Genomic DNA, 20,077 nt, shown 5'->3' on the forward strand with positions numbered 1-20,077 from the left:
ACTCGCTGGTATTCAAAATGGACTATCTTTCGGAGATGGTACATGATACCATTCATCCACATGTAGCAAGAATATTCAGTAATCACAGATGTCGTGATTCTCTGGAATGTTGCCCACATGATCAATGAATATGACCAATTGCAACTTCACCAGGAAAGAATATTACCCACATAATCAACAATATCCAGCCAATCATGAGTTCACATGGAATAGGCTCCAGTGACCCATATCAATTTCTGGTGCGCGCCTTTTGGAGTCTCTCAATTGGTATAAAATGAAATACACATGCGACACCACCCAGAAAGTTTTGGAATGTAGCAGAAAGAGCATGAGACAAGGTACGTGGATGGTGAACAGAGACGGCAGAACTGAATCAAGTTGATATCATCATAAGGAAGAATCGGCCAGTGACATAACAACTAGCAGTAAACTTTTCAAATACTATTACAATAACATCCACACTCTCTTAAGAGATATAAAGTTCTTTCATGAAAACCTTAACAGATTTCATTTTTTTTTTCTATGTACAACTGACCTCCAATGCTAGAAATAAAAGCCAGCATCCCATAGCCAACAATCAGCTCCTAGTGTTTAGCCAATCAGCTCAAGCACAAGTGATATTCTTTTATACCAGCCATATACATAATCTTCTCTCATATACAAAGAGTTTAGGCTGAAAAAGAGGATGAATGACATCTTCTCATACTGACACTCTGAAGGCCATATCGATGGATCGCATTCAAAATGAAAGTGCAAATTTTTATTGTTAATTATCTCTCTCTCTCTTTCACACATGCACAAACACACATACATATTCCTTTTTTCTCATTCATTTGTTTTTGCCACTCTTGGCAGAAACACTTATTACAAGTAAAGTTTTTGACTAACTACAGCTGCATGAGCAATGTTTCCAAGTCTGTCTTTGAAATGGGAAATAGTTGACAAAACTGATTACAGTGATCTTTCTAAGAAATGTAAATAAACGTGTGTGCACACATTCACACACATGCTTAGACGTATGTATAAATATATGTGTGTATGTATGCATATATGAATGTGTGCATATATGTCTATATAATGTGTGCACGTATATGTATATATGTGTGTGTGTGTGAATTTATATATATATATATATATGGATCGAAACAATTTGATTGAAATTCATTGGTACTCTTGAGTTTCAAGTGTGATGCTAGTCTTCAGCTGTTTTGAATTTGAATGACAGAAGTTGATTATTATTATTGTAAGGTGGGCTGCGATTGGTCAAGGAAGGTCACGAGGTGTCGTGGTTTGCTGTGGTATATTAGTAACAGTTAGTTGGAAAATACCATGTGATGGATAGGTTGTTGGATGGGATGTAGGAAGGGGCAGTATGTACAAGTATATAACTGTATATGTGAGTGTGTAGACATGCTCATATGGTTTTGCATGCATATCTGTATTGATGCAAACATACATATGAATGATCATGTGCACACATACATGCACATACACACACAGGCATACACATGTACTCACACACACATGCATACACATGTATATAGTCATGCATGCATTCGCATAACAAGCATTGGGGATTGGTAATTGGTGGTCCTGCTCATGGGGTTGGTTGGTGAGGGTGACCTTGGTGCAGGTGATGTGGAGTTGAAGCTGGTACTAAGGTGGTACATCTGGGCTGTCGGCAATCAGAAGTCTGAAATTTGCCAGAAGGGCATACCTCTGGTGACAGCAATAAGATAAATCATATTTCTTGTTGGGTTGTTGGAGGATATGCAGTTTTTCACGGAGGCAGAGCTGGCAGTTGGGGGCGCCTGGTGAATATGGCAGCACTCAGTGCTTTTTACTAGCACAGGCAAGATTATTTTTGGGACGATTTTTACAGCTGGATGCATTTCCAATTACCAACAACATTACAGTGTGGGCTGGATGTTTCTATCGTGGAACCAGCACTGGTAGGGTAACATGAGAGGGAAGAGAGAGAGAGTTGGGAGTTACCATTGGTTTCGTATCTATTATGCTCTCAACAATATAGGCGGCTTATCAGACCTACTGGCTGGAGGCACATAAACTCTCTCCTACTGGAGATAGGAATACAGTCTTGTCAGTCAGCATTGTGAAAAAAGAACCCCAAAATGAAGTTCTGTTAAGCGATATCCCTTTTGGGCAAGATGAAGTTATCTCCCTTTGACTGACTCCAGTTTTCCAGTTGCATCCCCCAAAAAAAAAGTATCAGCATATGCACGATTCCTGTTTTCTAGTCAGTAAACAGGGAATTCCATATCTCTAACATGAATATAGACATTGTGTGTGTGTCTAAGGTACATATTTAATGCCTTTTCAACTCTATTCATTATTTCTTGTAGTCCGGCTTCAGTCTTGGCAAGTAGAACCGTATCATCTGTGTACTTTAGATTAGAAATATGCAAGTCATTTATTTTGATGCCATCTTCTTGTATTACTTCTCACATTATCCTCTCAGTGTAGATGTTGAACAAGCCTGGGGAAAGAATACAACTCTGACAAACTCCTTTCCCATTTTTGAACTTTTCTGTATTCTCATTATTTACTTGGATGCAGGACTCTTATTGAATGTTTAAGCTGCTTGATGAGTCCAATGAGTTGTTTCAGAATGCTGAAATTAGACATGATGCACAGTCATAGGCCTTTCTGCAGTAGATTTTGTAAAGGAAAGTTGCATGGTTGGTTCTAAAATTGTGTGGAGATTGTGCAGATGACCTGTCTGCTTTTAAAGCCAGCCTGTAATTTAGTTATTTCTTGTTAAAGGAAGGAATGGTTTCAAATATTCTAGGACAGTACTTGTATGTGGTATCAGAGTGATTGTTTGATAATTCTCATGCATAAGTAGGTTTCCCACTTTGTGTATGGGCACATATTCTGCAGTGCACCAATCTGACAGCATCTCTTCCTCTCTCTAGATCTTACAGCAGATGTAATGGAGTTTTGGTATTACACTCTCTCCTCCACCCTGTTCAACTGGCATTGTATTAAGACCTGTTGCTTTCTGATTCTTTTATCTTTTTGAACTCTTTCTACCTAAGTTCTTAGTAGTTCAAGTTCTTTCTTATACTCCAAATTAGTGTCAATCATGGTGACCATTGGATCACTTTCATACAATTTCTTGGTGTACTCTAACCATCTTTGCACTACTTGTTGTGCTGCTGTTAAAATTCTTCCTTCTTGTGAATTGATACTGACCATCTTTGCAGAGTATTCCTCTTTGAGTTCCTTCACCTATTGGAAAAGACCTTTTGAGCTATGGTCTCTTTTTGTTCCTGATTTTCATACAAATTGCTTATCTAGTTGTTTTTATCTTTCTGACATTGTTTGTTACTATTCTGATTGTCAAAACTGAAGCAACACTACAAGAAATGGTAAATAGTTGAGAAAGCATCAAATAAGCATGGTTTTTATCTTAACCATAAGAAAACAAATGTCATGGTATTAGGAAAAGAGGAAGTAAATGCTAACATCTATCTGGGCAGTGAGATGTTCAAACAGGTTGAATTGTCCAAGTATCTTGGAGCACAAATCATTGATGAAGCCACATGTAAGAAAAAAAATTGAGACACAGCTAGCCATGGCAAGAATGTTCATGGAAAAACTTAACATCTGGAGCAGTGAAAGTGTCCCAACTAAGTTAAAAAGAAAGCTGTTGCGAGAATTCCTTTGGCTAATAGGTATGTAGGGTTGCAAAGCATGGACTATGAACTAATTTGAAGAGTGAGTGTATAGGAAAATATTATGAATCTCTTACAAGAACCATTGCCAAATGAATGAGTGTTACAAGTAGGTGAAAGATGACAATCCTGAACAATGTAAAAAAAGCAAAAGTTCAATTGTCATGGCCATATTTGAAGAAGCAGAGGTATGGAAAACATGATTATGAAAAGAAAAAGTAGAGGGTGGAAGATCATGAGGCAGGTAAAGAACACAATACATGGTTGGACAAAAGTGACAAGACAGCTGGAGAACTCTGGCTTAATCAGGAAGATTTAACTTGATTGATACATGAGTTCATCAACTCAGAGGGATGAAAGGCAAAGTTGACCCTAGTGGAATTTGAATTCAGAAATTGATGAATCAGAAGAAACACCACTAGGCATTTATATTATTATTTTCTATTTCAGAATTATTTTATCTGTTCAGTCTGAACAGTTACCATATTCCAAACACCAAACAGAATAACAGGGATGGAGTGCCACTAGCCTTATTGTTTGTTTCTTCAGCTTTACAATGCCTTTTTCAAATTTTAACTTCAAATACTCAAAATGGCGTGGAATTTCCGTTATTTTAGGCGGCATAATTGTACATTTGGCTCTGGGAAGCAGCTATATTATCGGTAAGTGTTACATTGTTTTTCCTTAGGTTTGTTCTGTTCCAGTTGACCTATGATCAAAAAGGTCTTCTGAACAGGTTTTTTTCTACCATTCCATGTTATTTTCAGACATAGTATATCCAGGACTATATTAATGGAGCATTTCTTTAAGATGGTTGGATATAATTTAATAGATTTAGCTTTCATTTATGGCTGATCAAGTAACCATGTAGAAGCTTCCTCATTGGTTCAAAACAATATTGATTTTGCAGTCTTGTGTCAGCTCTTTTTGTGCAGAATGCTGTTGTTGTTATTTCTCTTTTGCAGTGTAGGCATAGCCAAATAGTTAACAAGCTTTGTACATATGAAGTCTTGAACTCTGTCTCACTATATAATGCTTTGGAGAAATGTTTTCTGTCACAGTCTCAATTTGGCCTTGGCCCTTATGATGGAAATCATAAGCCGCTCTCCAGCCATCTATTTAAAACTGTATACAGCTATGGTACGACCACACTTGGAATTCGCATCATCAGTTTGGAACCCCTATCTTGCTCAGAACATTGACCTCCTGGAATCTGTCCAGAGACGTGCAACCAAACGCATACCCTCCATCAGACACCTACCATATTCTGAGCGCCTTGTTTCCCTGGGCATGGATTCACTGAAGCTCCAGCGTCTGGCGACAGACTTGGTAAACACCCACAAAGTTATCAACCACCTCACCAACAACAACACTGAACACCTTTTTGATCTCCATGTGTCTAGCACACGTGGACATGCCTACAAAGTCAGAAAACAACACAGCTCCCATGACTTTCGGAAACATTTTTTCACGCTCAGAGTTGCTGAAGCATGGAATAAACTGCCTGCGTCAGTTGTTGACTGCCATGACACTGCATCCTTTAAGGCCCTCATGCTTTCCGAAATCCGCCGAAACTACACCTGATTATATATACACTTTAGATGAGTTGTAGTGCACCTGAGCACTGTACACAATTATTATTATTATTATTATTATTATTATTATAAATTGTGAGACAGTCTGTATGAAACTTAGTCAGATGGACTGTTCTTGTAATTCAAAATTGTTCTTTCTTGGACACTAATTTCAAAATTAATAATATAGAGTAATGCCTCACTTTACGAGGACCCACTTTACTAGGCACTGGGTTTGTGAGTTTAGTTTTATAATAAATATTAAAAAATCAAATAGTCATTTTGTGGAGTAAAGCACCAGCATAAAATTTCTGTGTCTTAGTTTGCATGTGTGCTTTGTTGAAAGAAATTATTATAAGCTAATTCTTTGTGCCACATATTTTATATTGTATGGTTGAAGGGTAATTGACTGGAAGGGAGAAAGAGAGATGTTGCAAGAGGATCGGTGAGTGACACTTTTTTACAGTGTCTGTAGAAGAGGCAAGTCATGTTGCTATCAGTAATGTGAAGTGATTCAAGCTGGCAAGAGAATTTTAAACCTGCCCAATATGTCTAAACAAAAGTTTATAACAGACACTGATGGAAACAAAAAGCCATCACTTTGGAAACAATGTATAGAATTGTAAAAATGCATGATGGTGGTACAATTGTGAAAAACATTTGCGACAAATTTTCACTTAATTCATCAACTGTCTGCACAGTTCTCAAAGAAAAACAAAGATATTTATCTCAAGTGAGAAATGCACAGCCTTTGCAATCAACCTGGGCTTGTAACAAAAAGATGCTGGAAGCATTATTTCGAAAATGGAAAAACTTTGAAATGAAATATCAAAACACAATGTATGCATATGAATGTTAATCAAGCATCAATTTGTAGCAAAGCATTGTCTCTTTTCAGTATGCTTAACCCCTTAATGGATCAATTATTTTGACATGGCATTTCATTTCAGAGCATATTTTTTTTTCCTTTTTTTAATTATATACACTGTGTTAATTACAAAAAAAATGTTTTTTATCTTCTTTCCATTATTTTTTATTATAGAAATTAAAATGTACTTTTACTCATTTGGATTTAAACGAGTTAACTCGGACATTGGAAAAATACATATAACTTAATTATCTTCAATTTTTTATAAGATGTATTGCTTTTAAATCAATGAAAATTTTTTTTTAAATGAAATAGATAGTTTATTTAGAATGATAATTTTTAAAACAAGGAGTTACACACAAAGTTATCTTGCAGACATCACACATGTATCTGCTTTCTCTTCGAATCAGACAAGCAATTGATTTCATGCTATGCATGTGCATCTATCTGATTATCTTCTTTGTTGTCTTCTGAAAAATTGTCAGAGTCTGAACTAGACATGTCTAATTCATTCCCAGAGCTTTCCAGATCGTGAAATGAAAAATCGCTTCCGTGATCGCTGAATATATCTAAATCTTCATCCATTTTGAGAAAAAAATGCGTAAATAATTCTCTTATTTGTATAAATAATAGGGAATCAAAAAGAAACAGTTCTAAAATGACATCAACCTCCTCCTGAATCTGAGTATGCACTAAAGTAAAAGTTCAAAACTCAGAAGCATAAATTCTTTGAAATGGCGCCAGAATATGTGCTGCCAGGTGTACGTCAACGCGAGTAAATTCATGATTGCTCAAAAATGAAACGACATAAAACAAATAAACTCGTTTGAGTGCTAAAATTAAAAGTTAATTTTGACCAAGTATACTTGTCTGATTCTAAAAAGATACATTTGTGAAGCACAAGTGAACTTGGGATAATCCATTAAGGGGTTAAAGAAATGAAAGGTGACACAAACAAAACTTTTGTTGCAAGCAGAGGATGGTTTGGTTGATTTAAAAATCAACATGGGTGGTATTTTGTCAAAGTGCAAGAAGTGTCAAGCACTGATGTTGATGCAGCAGAAAAATTTCCAGAAACATTGGCAGAAATAATTGAAGTGGGCTTACATGCCACAACTGATTTTTAATGTCGATGAAACAGGTGTTTTCTGGAAACATATGTCATCCAGAGGTTACGTTGATAAGAATCTGTGTTACCTGGTTTTAATGTTGCAAAAGATCAACTGACATTATTATTTGGAAGAAATGCATCTGGGGATTTAAAATTAAAAGCAATGCTAGTTTATTGAGTGGAAAATCCTAGGGCACTTAAAGATGTCTTAAATAATACCCTTCCAGTCATATGGAAATCTAATAAAGAAACTTGGGTTACGGCAACATTATTTGGAAAATTGTTTTCATATCACTTTGTGCTGGAAGTTAAGAAATATTGTGATAAGAACGAACTTCCATTTCATGAAATGTTGCTTATTGAAATGCACCTAGCTACCCTCCAATTCTGCAACGTCTCCATTCTAATGTCAAAGTTATTTTTTTGCAACCAATGGACCAGAGTGTTATTGCAACTTTTAAAGCTTATTATTTACACTACACATCTGCAGTACTGAATGAAGAAACGAAGAAGAAGGAAAATCACATTTATACCACAGTAAAAGTTATAGGAAAAGTGTGAGATGATACCACTCAAAACAATATGAAGGGTATCTGGAAAAAAACTTTGCCCCAATTTCTTAATGATTTTGAGGGTTTTGAATCACTATGAGAGAATGTACAAAAAGAAACAGAAAAAATTGTAAACCTGGCAAATGAATTGAATCTCAACATGTTAGCAAGTGATATAGATGTGCAATGAAGAATTTATTGCAATGCTGAAGCAGGCAACAATAGAAGAGGAAAAGGACAGTTGAAGAAATGCCAGTTAATGCATTCATATTGAAAAGACTCATGGAAGAATCTCAACATTCGGATAAGGTCTTGGAAATTTTTCAAGCTCATTATCCAAATTTTGAATAAAGTGCAAAAGTTTCTACTACCATAACAAATGCTTCTGCATGTTTCCAAAAAATAGAGAGAGAGCAAAAAAAAAGCTTCTAAGCAAACAACTCTAGAGTTGTTTTTTAAAAAAGAAATCTACAAGTGATTGTGAATCAGTGACTGTGTCTACAAGTGATAGTGTGCATGAGTCTAGTATGAGTGTGTGTGATTGATTCCAGAGTGAAATATTGATTCCAGTGACATCTGGTCTGCTTAGGGATTATGGTAAGGATACATGTGGAATACAGTGCCAGATGAAAGGCCTTTGGCTGTTCCACTTGTGAGGTCCCTCACAGTTCCCCATAAACCTTGGCCAGAGCCCCTTAGATTTTGAGGCCTTGGTCTTCAATAAGTAAGAGCAGTCCAGTTGATCATATAATAGAAATGCATGTTGTTGAAACTGACACTAACTTGAGATATACTTTAATTTTGTTTTCTTTCTTGTTTGCCTAGTGAGAAAAATGAAGTGAGAGTGAGGGTAAAGGTCTTCCTTACATTTATTATTGTCCTAAGAGGCAAGATCATAATGATTTACTATTGCCATCACCACAATATGACCAACTGAGGCATTACAGGGTGGTGATATTTATTATAGGCAGTATAACAGTAGTATACTTGGCTCTGAAGAAACAGTTATATGATTGATGAGTTTATAAATGATTTCAAACTTTGGTACCAGCAAGTTTGAGAGAAGAGTGTTAGTCAAAGCCATTAGCACCAATAATTTTTTTTATCAACCCTGAAAGGATAAAAGGTAAATTTGACCTTGGTGGGAATTGGAATCAAAATGTAAAGAACCAGAGGAAAAGCACTTACTCTGCTGGGCTAATAATTCTGCTAATCTATCACCTTAAATGTTGTTATTGTTTAACTACTGGTCAACCATGAACATGTAGACCTGTTATTAATGGAATTCCAGCTATGACCATCTTGTCTCTTTCCAGGTAGTATGTAACTTTAGATTACATTATCTAATAATTTCATTTTTTCTTTGTTTTAGTTAGTGATGATGAGGGGGTAATTTAAGAAAGATTTGGTTCTTATTTCTAGAAGTTCAAACCACCATGTTGGGGCTCTCTTATTGGCCTTTATTATAAACATTACTGTTTGGATTGCAGGAAAAAGTAAGCTAAGTACCTCACTGTATTTTATTGGCCATTTATGTTGTCCAATTCCCACCTTTCATCGTTTTGGGAATCGATAAACACTTGTTTCTTTCTCAAAAAATTTCTTAACTTCTTTCTATGTGAGAAATCAAATTTTACTGCTTTGTGGGAAGAATGATTAGGAGTATCAATGTCTTCCCATCACCAATTTTTTAGACAGTGGGATAGGGAAAATATTTTTTTCTTTCTTTTGTTTCTTACTCCAGTCAGTATTTTTGAGGGAAGGATTAGTCAATACCATTGACCTCAGTGCTTAAGTGATGCTTTATGTTATTCTGAAAGGAGAGAGGCAAAGTTGACCTCAGAACAACATAAAATGCTAGAAGAAATATTGCTAAGTATTATTTCTGGTGGTCTTATGATTTTTACCAATCCACTGCCCTTAATGGTTTCAGATTTAATTTCAAGACCAGCAGTTTTGAAAGGAGAGTTTAGTTAATCCTATTGTCCACAGTATAAGAGTGCTACCTTATTCTATTGACCCCAAAAGGGAGAAAGATAAAGTTGACCTTTGTGGGATAAGAGTTCAGGCTGTAAAAAAACAGAAGAAATACTACAAAGTATTTCTTCCAATGCTCTATTGATTTTGGTATAAGGCCATCAATTTTCAGAAGAGGTAGTTGATGCCATTGACTTCAATACTTGACTAGTATTTTATTTTATTGGCCCCAGAAGGGTAAAATGCAATGTTGACCGTATTGGAATTTGAATTCAGAATGTAGAAGTTTTCTTTTTCTTTTTAACAATAACAACAATATTATTATTGATGAGCATGGTGTCTACTAAAGTCTCTTTTCTGCAATTTCAGGAAATTTTTCCACCTATTTCATTTCATATATGCGTATGCGTAATGTTTCCCCGGACATTCAGTATACTGATACCATCTGGATTGTGTCAGTTGGCACTATTACTACGGGGTTCACAATGTTTTTGTCAGGGATCTTGGAGAAGCGACTTGGTTCCAGAATCACCATACTATTAGCAGGTTGGCTCATGAGGTAATATCTTAATTTACATTACTTGTTTTTTCATCTTTTTTTCTTTGAAATAATGAGAGTGATTTTCAGAAGAAATTACCAACAAAAACCATGATTAAAAGAAATAAGGGCATCTGCCTCAACATACTCTCATCTGACCCACAAAAGTATAAAAATTTGCTTTATGAAAGTTTAGTTTGGAGAGATTATGGATGCTTCGTATAGGCTGTGCATCTGCAGGGGCTTTTGGTCCATACATAGACAGCTCTATTATGTTGTGATCCAAGACCAACATCGGTATCACTTTAACATTATGGATAATGTCCATATTGTTTGGGAAGCAGAGATCCAGTATATTATTTGCCCTGGTTAGTTGCAGCACAATTTGCTCCATGAAAGAGGCATTTGTGAGGTGGAGCAGGGACTCTGCCTGTGCTTGCTGATGGTGTGTCATCCCTGAGAGCATCTGTCCCCCCAGGTCATTCCACATTGGGGAAGTTAAAGTCGCCCATGAAGAATACACTGTTGTGTTGTTCCAGTTTGGTGAGAACTTCTATTTTTGTTAGGCAGTCTTCAAACATGCCTGTGTGATTTGGAGCATCCAGTTGGCGATATGTAGTACATATGACGATATTCAGTTGTCTTATATGTACAATTTGAGTGTCACACACTGAGTTTGAATATGACAACAGGACCTGGGGCGTGAGGTCATCTCGGATGTACACTGCAACTCCACCATGACTCTTCACTTTTCTATCTGAGTGTATGACAACATATTGCGGTATGTTTATTTCTGCATCCCCTATATCAGGTCCAAGATGCATTTCTATGAGTGCCATGCATATAGCTTGATTGCGTGCCACAAGGTCTCTCAGGAATGAGATTTTCCTTTTACAGTTGCCGCGCAGCAGCCCTCCTACGTTCAGTAGAAATATTTTTGTGGTGTGTGTGTTGGTGTCTGTGGTGGCCATCCTGCATCTGTTGGTGGTGGTCTTGTATGGTGGTAGGTATAGTTCCAACTTTGTGTTTGTAGTTAGGTCAGCTGCTGGACAATTTTTTGTGCCATGCACAAAAAAGATTGCTGTTCAGCTGCTGCCCTTCTCACATCTGGGTAAAGCTGGCCATTTGTTGGGCCATGCAGTATCCTTTTTAGACTGCACACTACATCCGCATATCGTCTTTCGGGAGTAGACAGCACGCCATTTTTCCTTCATTGGTATCTTAATTTTTCTTTTTGTCCTCCTCTTGGGAGGGATTGTTGTCTTGGGCCCATGCGGTTTTGACAGGGCTTCTCATGTGCAAAACGATAGTTTGCACCATCATCACCATGCCAGCAGTTTCCTTACAGGTAAAATTTGCAGATGCTGCTGATTTTGCCCTTGAAACTTCTGTGGCTCTTGCTAGGGCTCTTCTGTTTTGTCTGAACAGTTTTTGTTGTGTTCTTTTTATTTATTTATATATGTATATATATATATATATATATACATCATCATCATCGTTTAACGTCTGCTTTTCATGCTAGCATGGGTTGGACGATTTGACTGAGGGCTGGCAAACCAGATGGCTGCACCAGGCTCCAATCTTGATCTGGCAGAGTTTCTACAGCTGGATGCCCTTCCTAACGCCAACCACTCTGAGAGTGTGGTGGGTGCTTTTATGTGCCACCGGTATGGGGGCCAGTCAGGTGGTACTGGCAACAACCTTGCTCAAATGTTTTTACACGTGCCAGTAAGGCAACGCTGGTAATGATCACGTTCGAATGCTGTCTTTTACGTGCCACCGGCATGGAAGCCAGTTTGCCACTCTGGCAATGATCACGCTCGGATGGTGCTCTTAGCACCCTACTAGCATGTGGCATAAGTGCCAGTAAGGCGACGCTGGTAACAATCACACTCGAATGGTGCCCTTTTATGTGTCACTGGCACAGAAGCCGGTTAGCCGCTCTGTCAAATGATCACACTCATATGGTGCTCTTTGCACCCCGCTAGCATGGACGCCAGTCATCGAATTTGATTTTGATTTCACTTGCCTCAACAGGTCTTCACCAGCAGAGTTTAGTGTCCAAAGAAGGAAAAGGTACGCATAAGTGGGCTGGTTACACCTCTGGAATAGGCCACGAGGTTATGGTCTCATTTGGCTTGCTGGGTCTTCTCAAACACAGCATATTTCCAAAAGTCTTGGTCACTAGTCATTTCCTTGGTGAGGGGCCTAAAGTTCGAAGGTTGTGCTTCACCACTTCATCCTAGGTCTTTCCGGGTCTACCTCTTCCACAGGTTCCCTCAACCGCTAGGGTGTGGCACTTTTTCACACAGCTATCCTCATCCATTCTCGCCACATGACCATACCAGCACAATCATCTCTCTTGCACACCACATCTGATGCTTCTTAGGTCCAACTTTTCTCTCAAGGTACTTACGCTCTGTCGAGTATGCACACTGACATTACACATCCATCGGAGCATACTGGCTTCATTCCTTGCGAGTTTACGCATGTTCTCAGCAGTCACAGCCCATGTTTCACTGCCATGTAGCATGGCTGTTCGTACATATGCGTCATACAGTCTACCTTTTACTCTGAGAGAGAGGCACTTTGTCACCAGCAGAGGTAAGAGCTCTCTGAACTTTGCCCAGGTTATTCTTATTCTAGTAGCTACACTTTCAGCGCACCCTCCCCAGCAACTGACTAGGTCACCTAGGTAATAGAAGCTATCGACTACTTCTTGTTTTTCTCCCTGGAATGTGGCAGAAGTTGTTCTCTGCATATTTTCAGTATTATTTATAGCTCCCGAGCATCTGTCACATACAAAAACTATCTTCCCAGTTAGCCTTCCTTTGATATTACTGCACCGCTTATGTGTCCATAGCTTACACTGGGCACATCTTATAGAGTTTCTACCTCCACCTCTACTACAGATCGAGCCGAGCCATCTACCTGAAAGGATTTGTGGTTTGCTTGCCTTCCTACTTATTAGGACTTTGGATTTAGCTAGGTTGACTCTAAGGCCCTTCGATTCTGATCCTTGTTTCCACACTTGAAACTTCTCTTCTAGTTCTGATAGTGACTCAGCAATTAGAGCATGGTCATCAGCATAGAGGAGCTCCCAGGGGCATCCTGTCTTGAATTCCTCCGTTATTGCCTGGAGGACTATGATAAATAGGAGGAGGCTGAGGACTGAACCTTGGTGGGCCCTACATCTACCCTGAATTCTTCAGTGTACTCGTTGCTAACCCTCACCTTACTGACAGTGTCCCTGTACATGGCTTGCACGGCTCTCACTAACCATTCATCTATCCCTAGTTTCCTCATTGACCACCAGATAAGGGATCGGGGGACCTTGTGAAAGGCTTTCTCCATATCAACGAAAGCTAGGTACGGGGGCTTATCTTTGGCTAGGTATTTCTCCTGCAGCTGTCTTATCAGAAATATAGCATTAGTGGTGCTTTTCCCTGGCACGAAACTAAACTGCATCTCATCCAAACTGACTCTCTCCCTAATTAGTTGGGCTATGACCCTCTCCGTGACCTTCATAACCTGATCCAACAGCTTGATATCTCTGTAATTATTTGTATCTAAAGCGTCACCTTTACCTTTGTAGCAGTTGACTATTATGCTGCTACACCAGTCATTGGGTATGACTCCTTCGTGTACCACCTGGTTAACTATACGGGTGACTAGACTATAACTGACACTGCCAGATATTTTGAGCATCTCTGCAGTAATTCCTGATGGGCCAGGGGCTTTCCCTGTCTTCATACTTTTAATTGCTTTATCTACCAAGGTACTGTCAACTCGGATAGCTGGTCCTCCTGTTGGGTCGACATTCGGCAGACTCTCTTTCTCCCATTCATTTTCCTTATTCAGCAACCTTTCATAGTGGCATTTTCAAACCTCTCTCTTTGCATCCTCATTTAGCGCAAGTGAACCATCATCCATGCGAACACATTTCTCTGCTACAACATCATGATTCTCTCTCACACACTGTCTTGCAACATGAAATACCTCAAGTCTTTGGTCCTCATGGCACAGAACATTGGCAAATTTTTTCTTATCTGCTTCCCCTCTGGCTAAATAAACCTGCCTCTTAGCTTCCCTTCTGGCAGTCTGATAGAATTCCCTGCTACCACCGTTCTTCCAGTCCTTCCAAGCCTGTTTCTTTTCTCTAATAGACCTGTCAACAACATTGTTCCACCACCATGTTATTTTAGATCGAGAGGGGACTTAGTACCATCCACAGATCTGGTCAGTGGCCCTTAGCTGATTGTCCTGTAGAAACCTCCAGTTGTCTTCTATATTGTGTGAAGCTATATCCCCTTCTATTTTGTCAAAGGCTTCAAGTAATATGTCTCTAAATCTCTGTCCATTTCAGGATCTTTAAGTCTCCAGACCCTTCTTCTCCATGCTGGTCGTCTTCTGGGCATCCATTTAGCCCTGATCCTAAAGTCACTAACTACCATTCTATGTTGTGGGGTACATTCTTCGCCTGAGAAGGTTTTAGCATTTATAAGCAGCCATCTTTCCCTTTTTCTCGTGAGGATGTAGTCAATTTGACTAGTGTGTCAGCCAGAGCGGTAGGTGACTGACAGGTTTTCTGAAGTTAGTATTGCAAACCATAAGATCATTTGCATCACAGAACTCCAACAGCCTGGTTCCCTCCTCATTGCGAGAGCCAAAACCGTAGCCTCCATGTACACCATGGAAGCCCCCAGCATGTTGTCCAACATGTCCATTGAAGTCACCAGCCACTAAGAGAAGGTCCCTGTCATTCGTCAATGCGGTAGTCTGCAAGAGGGTATCATAGAATCGGTCTTTCTGTCCATCAGGTAGCCCTGGCTGAGGGGCATAGACCGAGATAATGGTTGCTAACCCATGATGGAGCTCTAATCTAATCTTAAGTATTCTGTTGCATACTCTGACTACCTCAGTTACCTTATCTACCCATTTCTCCGCAAGAAGTATACCCACACCCCCGACCCCATCAGTGTTCCCTGCCCAGAAAATCTTGTACCTGTGTTCTTTGCCTATGAAGAACCTAGCAGAACCTACTCTCCACCTTACTTCTTGGATGCAGCATATATCGACATGTACATATATATACATATGTATATATATATATGTATATATATATATATATATATATATATATATATAAACAAATCAAATTGCGATAAAATAAAAATAATTATAATCGCTGGTATTACTAACACAAGCCATATATTTTTCATATATCAGTACATTACTAACACACACATATATATATATATATATATATATATATATATATACATATATATATATATACATATATATGTAAAACTGAGAACGTGTGTGTGTCTGTCTGTCTGTCTGTGTGTTTCCCTAAAACTTGAGAACTACACAACCAATTTCATTCAAATTTTATACATGCCTTACTTAAGGTCCGGGGAGTGTCATCGGCAAAATAAATTTTAACTTTTTCCCTAGGGCAACCCCACAGCAATATCATATCTTCTCCATTTCAGTATTGCATGTTAAAAGTGAAACAAAAACATCTCTTTATTGTAATGCAGACACTTTCACTTTAATACTGAAACTATTAAAGTGAAAGTATTATATAACAGGGATGAACCATTAACAGAGGTCATCCATTTTGCTAGAAGAAGATCCACTATGGTCTTATATGCTACACCACTGGTTTTCAATTCATATTAATCAAATTAATATTCAATTTTTCACCCTTATTATGTGTGTGTGTGTGTATTAGCAATTCATATAAAATTGCATCAATGACTTGAACTTGAATAAGTGGTTTCACATAAATGGGGATACATTAAGAAGGTTTGTTGTTATTATTATTACTGTTTCACTATTGTAATCACGTTTGTTGGTTCCTCGTCAGGGAAACGTTGTTGTGTTGCATTTGTTAAATAAATGTAAACCGTAACCCTCCCCCTTTCGGAGAAGGGGCTTTGGCTATTGTTTAAAAATTGAATTGTGTCCCTGTTTAGGGAAATTGACAATATTTTCACCATCTTTACGGAAGCATTTTTGTTAAAATGCCTTCGATAGAAGAAAGTCTAAAAATGAATTTCGCTGCAGCCGTACACTTCTATACAAGAGGGAGGACAAGATCCAATTGATCGAAATTGCAAGAGACGGGCCTACAATTCCAGTCTGTTATATATTTTGTGTATTGTTATCACTAGCGATATCAAGATATAACTTTGTATTTTGTATTTTATGTGTAGATGTATATATATAGATGTACATGTAATATGTACACATATATATACACATATATACATGCATAATATATCTACTCATACACACATACGCACACACACACATACATAGGGGCAGGTGTGGCTGTGTGGTAACAAACTACATTCCAAACACATGGTCCTGGGTTCAGTCCCACTGTGTGGTGACTTGGCATGTGTCTTCTGCTGTAGTCTCAGACCAACAAAAGCCTTCTCAGTGGATTTTGTACATATATACAGGCATACATACATATATATACATGCATACGTACATATTCGGCATAAACACTCTACCACTACAACTAATAACTGTTGGGAAGACTTTCAAACCTGCCTTACATTTGAACCGGAATCTCAAAAACATTGTCCCCTTACATCTCATTCTCATTTCATTCCCAACACAGGGAAATAAAACTTACTTCTCACTAGGGACAATGGATGATGGTAACAGATATTTACCACATGCTACCTTATCAAGTGAAGTATATTGTCAGCTGCAGGCCTACAGAACTATTCTTAACAGTGTACGCCAACGCGAGGGACGAATCTTCTTCCTCGATGCTCATGGAGGGACAGGAAAAACATTTATTACAAAGCTTCTCCTTGCAGAAGTTAGGCAGCATCAGGACATTGCAGTAGTTGTAGCCTCCTCTGGCATTGCGGCTACTTTCTTACCCGGTGGCAGGACAGCACACTCAACTTTTAAACTCCCTCTCAATTTAGCAGCATCCGAAATGCCTTCATGCAACATCAACAAAAGCTCAGATCAGGGACAAGTACTTAAAATGTGTCATCTAATTGTCTGGAATGAGTGCACTATGGCTCACAAGGAAGCTTTGGAAGCATTAGATAGAGCCCTGAAAGATATCCGAGACTGTCAGGCTCCAATGGGCGGTGTAACGCTTCTGTTGTCAGATGATTTCGGGCAAACTCTTCCTGTCATTCCCAAAGGCACTAGAGCAGATGAAGTCCAAGCATGCCTAAAGTCCTCTACCCTGTGGCATCATGTTACAATCCTCAGTCTCACCACTAACATGAGAGCTCAGCTACATGGCGACAAAATGTCCACAAAGTTTGCACAGGACATTTTGACACTTGGTGAAGGCAAGATGCCTCTCAATGCTGCAGAAAAAATGGAAGTGTGGTCATTTTCCTCTGTTGTTAATTCTGTAGATGACCTCAAAAACAAAGTCTTTCCCAACTTCACACAAAACTACCAAAATCACAATTGGCTGTGTGAAAGAGCAATATTAGCTCCAAAAAACGTTGCTGTTAACAAAATTAATCAACAGCTAATGCATTCTCTTCCTGGCACTATACACACTTACAAGTCTGTTGATACAATTCCAGATATAAATGAAGTTGTGAACTATCCTCCTGAATTTCTCAATTCACTGGAGCCCTCCTCGACTACCTCCACACATATTGGAACTCCTGTAATGCTACTCCGCAATCTGAAACCACCAAGACTTTGCAATGGAACACGACTGGTGATAAAGAAAATAATGTCACACGTTATCGAGGCGATCATTCTCTCTGGATGTGGAAAAGGTGATGACGTCTTTATTCCAAGAATTCCTCTTACTCTATCAGGAGCAGAAATTCCATTTACATTCAGAAGACTGCAATTCCCCCTTCGTGTCAGCTTTGCCATGTCCATTAACAAATCTCAGGGTCAAACCCTCTCTGTAGCTGGTCTTCTCTTGGAAGAGCCCTGCTTCTCGCATGGGCAACTGTATGTTGGCTGCTCAAGAGTAGGAACCAAAAGAAACCTTTTTGTATATGCTCCACAAGGAAAAACAAGGAACATTGTTTACAACGAGGTGTTATAATCTCAGCAGCCAGGAGGTATATACATGATCCCCTTTTTTTTTTAACAAACTTCATGTACTTTCGTGTATTTATATTACTATACATATATGTGTGTGTATCCATATATATATATAACAGAAAAGTCTAATTCTTCAATTGAATGTAACCGGGCAACGCCGGGTATTTCTGCTAGTATATATAGACATATATATATATACGTATATATATACATATATATATATATATACGTGTGTATATATATATATATACATGTGTGTATATATCATCATCATCATCATCATCATTTAGCGTCCGTTTTCCATGCTAGCATGGGTTGGACGGTTCAACTGGGGTTTGGGGAGCCCGAAGGCTGCACCAGGCCAGTCAGATCTGGCAGTGTTTCTACAGCTGGATGCCCTTCCTAACGCCAACCACTCCGAGAGTGTAGTGGGTGATTTTATGTGCCACCGACACAGGTGCCAGACGAGGCTGGCGAACGGCCACGCTCGGATGGTGTTTTTATGTGCCACCGACACAGGTGCCAGACGAGGCTGGCAGACGGCCACGCTCGGATGGTGTTTTTATGTGCCACCGACACAGGTGCCAGATGAGGCTGGCGGACGGCCACGATCGGATGGTGTTTGTTACGTCCCCAAAGCACGGAGGCCAGTCTATGCGGTACTGGCTACGGCCACGTTCGGATGATTTTCTTGTGTGCCACCGGCACTGGTACCACAAAGATACAAATTCCATTGATGTTCATCTATTTTGATTTGATTTGATTTTCACTTGCCTCAACAGGTCTTCACAAGTGTCACAAGGAAGGTATGCACAGGTGGACTGACTACGTCCCAGGTAGGGCCCACGGGTTATGGCCTGACTAGTCTTGCCGGGTCTTCGGATGGTGTTTTTATGTGCCACCGACTCAGGTGCCAGATGAGGCTGGCGAACGGCCACGATCGGATGGTGTTTGTTGCGTGCCCACAGCACGGAGGCCAGTCGATGCGGTACTGGCTACGGCCACGTTCGGATGGTTTTCTTGTGTGCCACCGGCACTGGTACCACAAAGATACAAATTCCATTGATGTTCATCTATTTTGATTTGATTTGATTTGATTTTCACTTGCCTCAACATGTCTTCACAGGTCTTCACAAGTGTCACAAGAAGGAAGGAAGGTATGCACAGGTGGACTGACTACGTCCCAAGTAGGGGCCACGGGTTATGGCCTGACTAGTCTTACCGGGTCTTCGGTTGGTGTTTTTATGTGCCACCGACACAGGTGCCAGATGAGGCTGGCGGACGGCCACGATCGGATGGTGTTTGTTATGTTCCCACATCACAGAGGCCAGTCGATGCGGTACTGGCTACGGCCACGTTCGGATGGTTTTCTTGTGTGCCACCGGTACTGGTACCACAAAGATACAAATTCCATTGATGTTCATCTATTTTGATTTGGTTTGATTTGATTTTGATTTTGATTTGATTTGATTTTCACTTGCCTCAACAGGTCTACACAAGTGTCACACACTTGCCTCAACAGGTCTTCACAAGTGTCATAAGTAGGAAGGTATGCACAGGTGGACTGACTACGTCGCCGGGTCTTCGGATGGTGTTTTTATGTGCCACCGACACAGGTGCCAGATGTGGCTGGCGAACGGCCACAATCGGATGGTGTTTGTTGTGCCCACAGCACGGAGGCCAGTCGATGCGG

The 20,077-nt window shown here is 39.4% G+C and overlaps 1 protein-coding gene across 5 annotated transcripts in view; it reads left to right on the top strand.

Annotated features, from left to right (window-relative positions):
• LOC115215625 (monocarboxylate transporter 12) overlaps positions 1–20,077 on the top strand; it is a 76,213-nt gene that overhangs the window by 10,671 nt on the left and 45,465 nt on the right. For 4 of the 5 annotated variants that reach the window (XM_029784862.2, XM_029784861.2, XM_029784860.2 and 1 more), the window contains exons 2-3: positions 4,149–4,360; positions 10,149–10,338. In XM_029784862.2, coding sequence (XP_029640722.1) covers positions 4,255–4,360; positions 10,149–10,338 — 296 coding nt within the window. In that variant the 5' untranslated portion in view covers positions 4,149–4,254. Of the gene's footprint in view, positions 1–4,147; positions 4,361–10,148; positions 10,339–20,077 lie in introns of all 5 variants that reach the window. The other variant, XM_036505736.1, reaches the window with a different exon arrangement.

The sequence above is a fragment of the Octopus sinensis genome, linkage group LG9 (genome assembly GCF_006345805.1).
Source record: "Octopus sinensis linkage group LG9, ASM634580v1, whole genome shotgun sequence".
Lineage (NCBI taxonomy): Eukaryota > Metazoa > Mollusca > Cephalopoda > Octopoda > Octopodidae > Octopus > Octopus sinensis.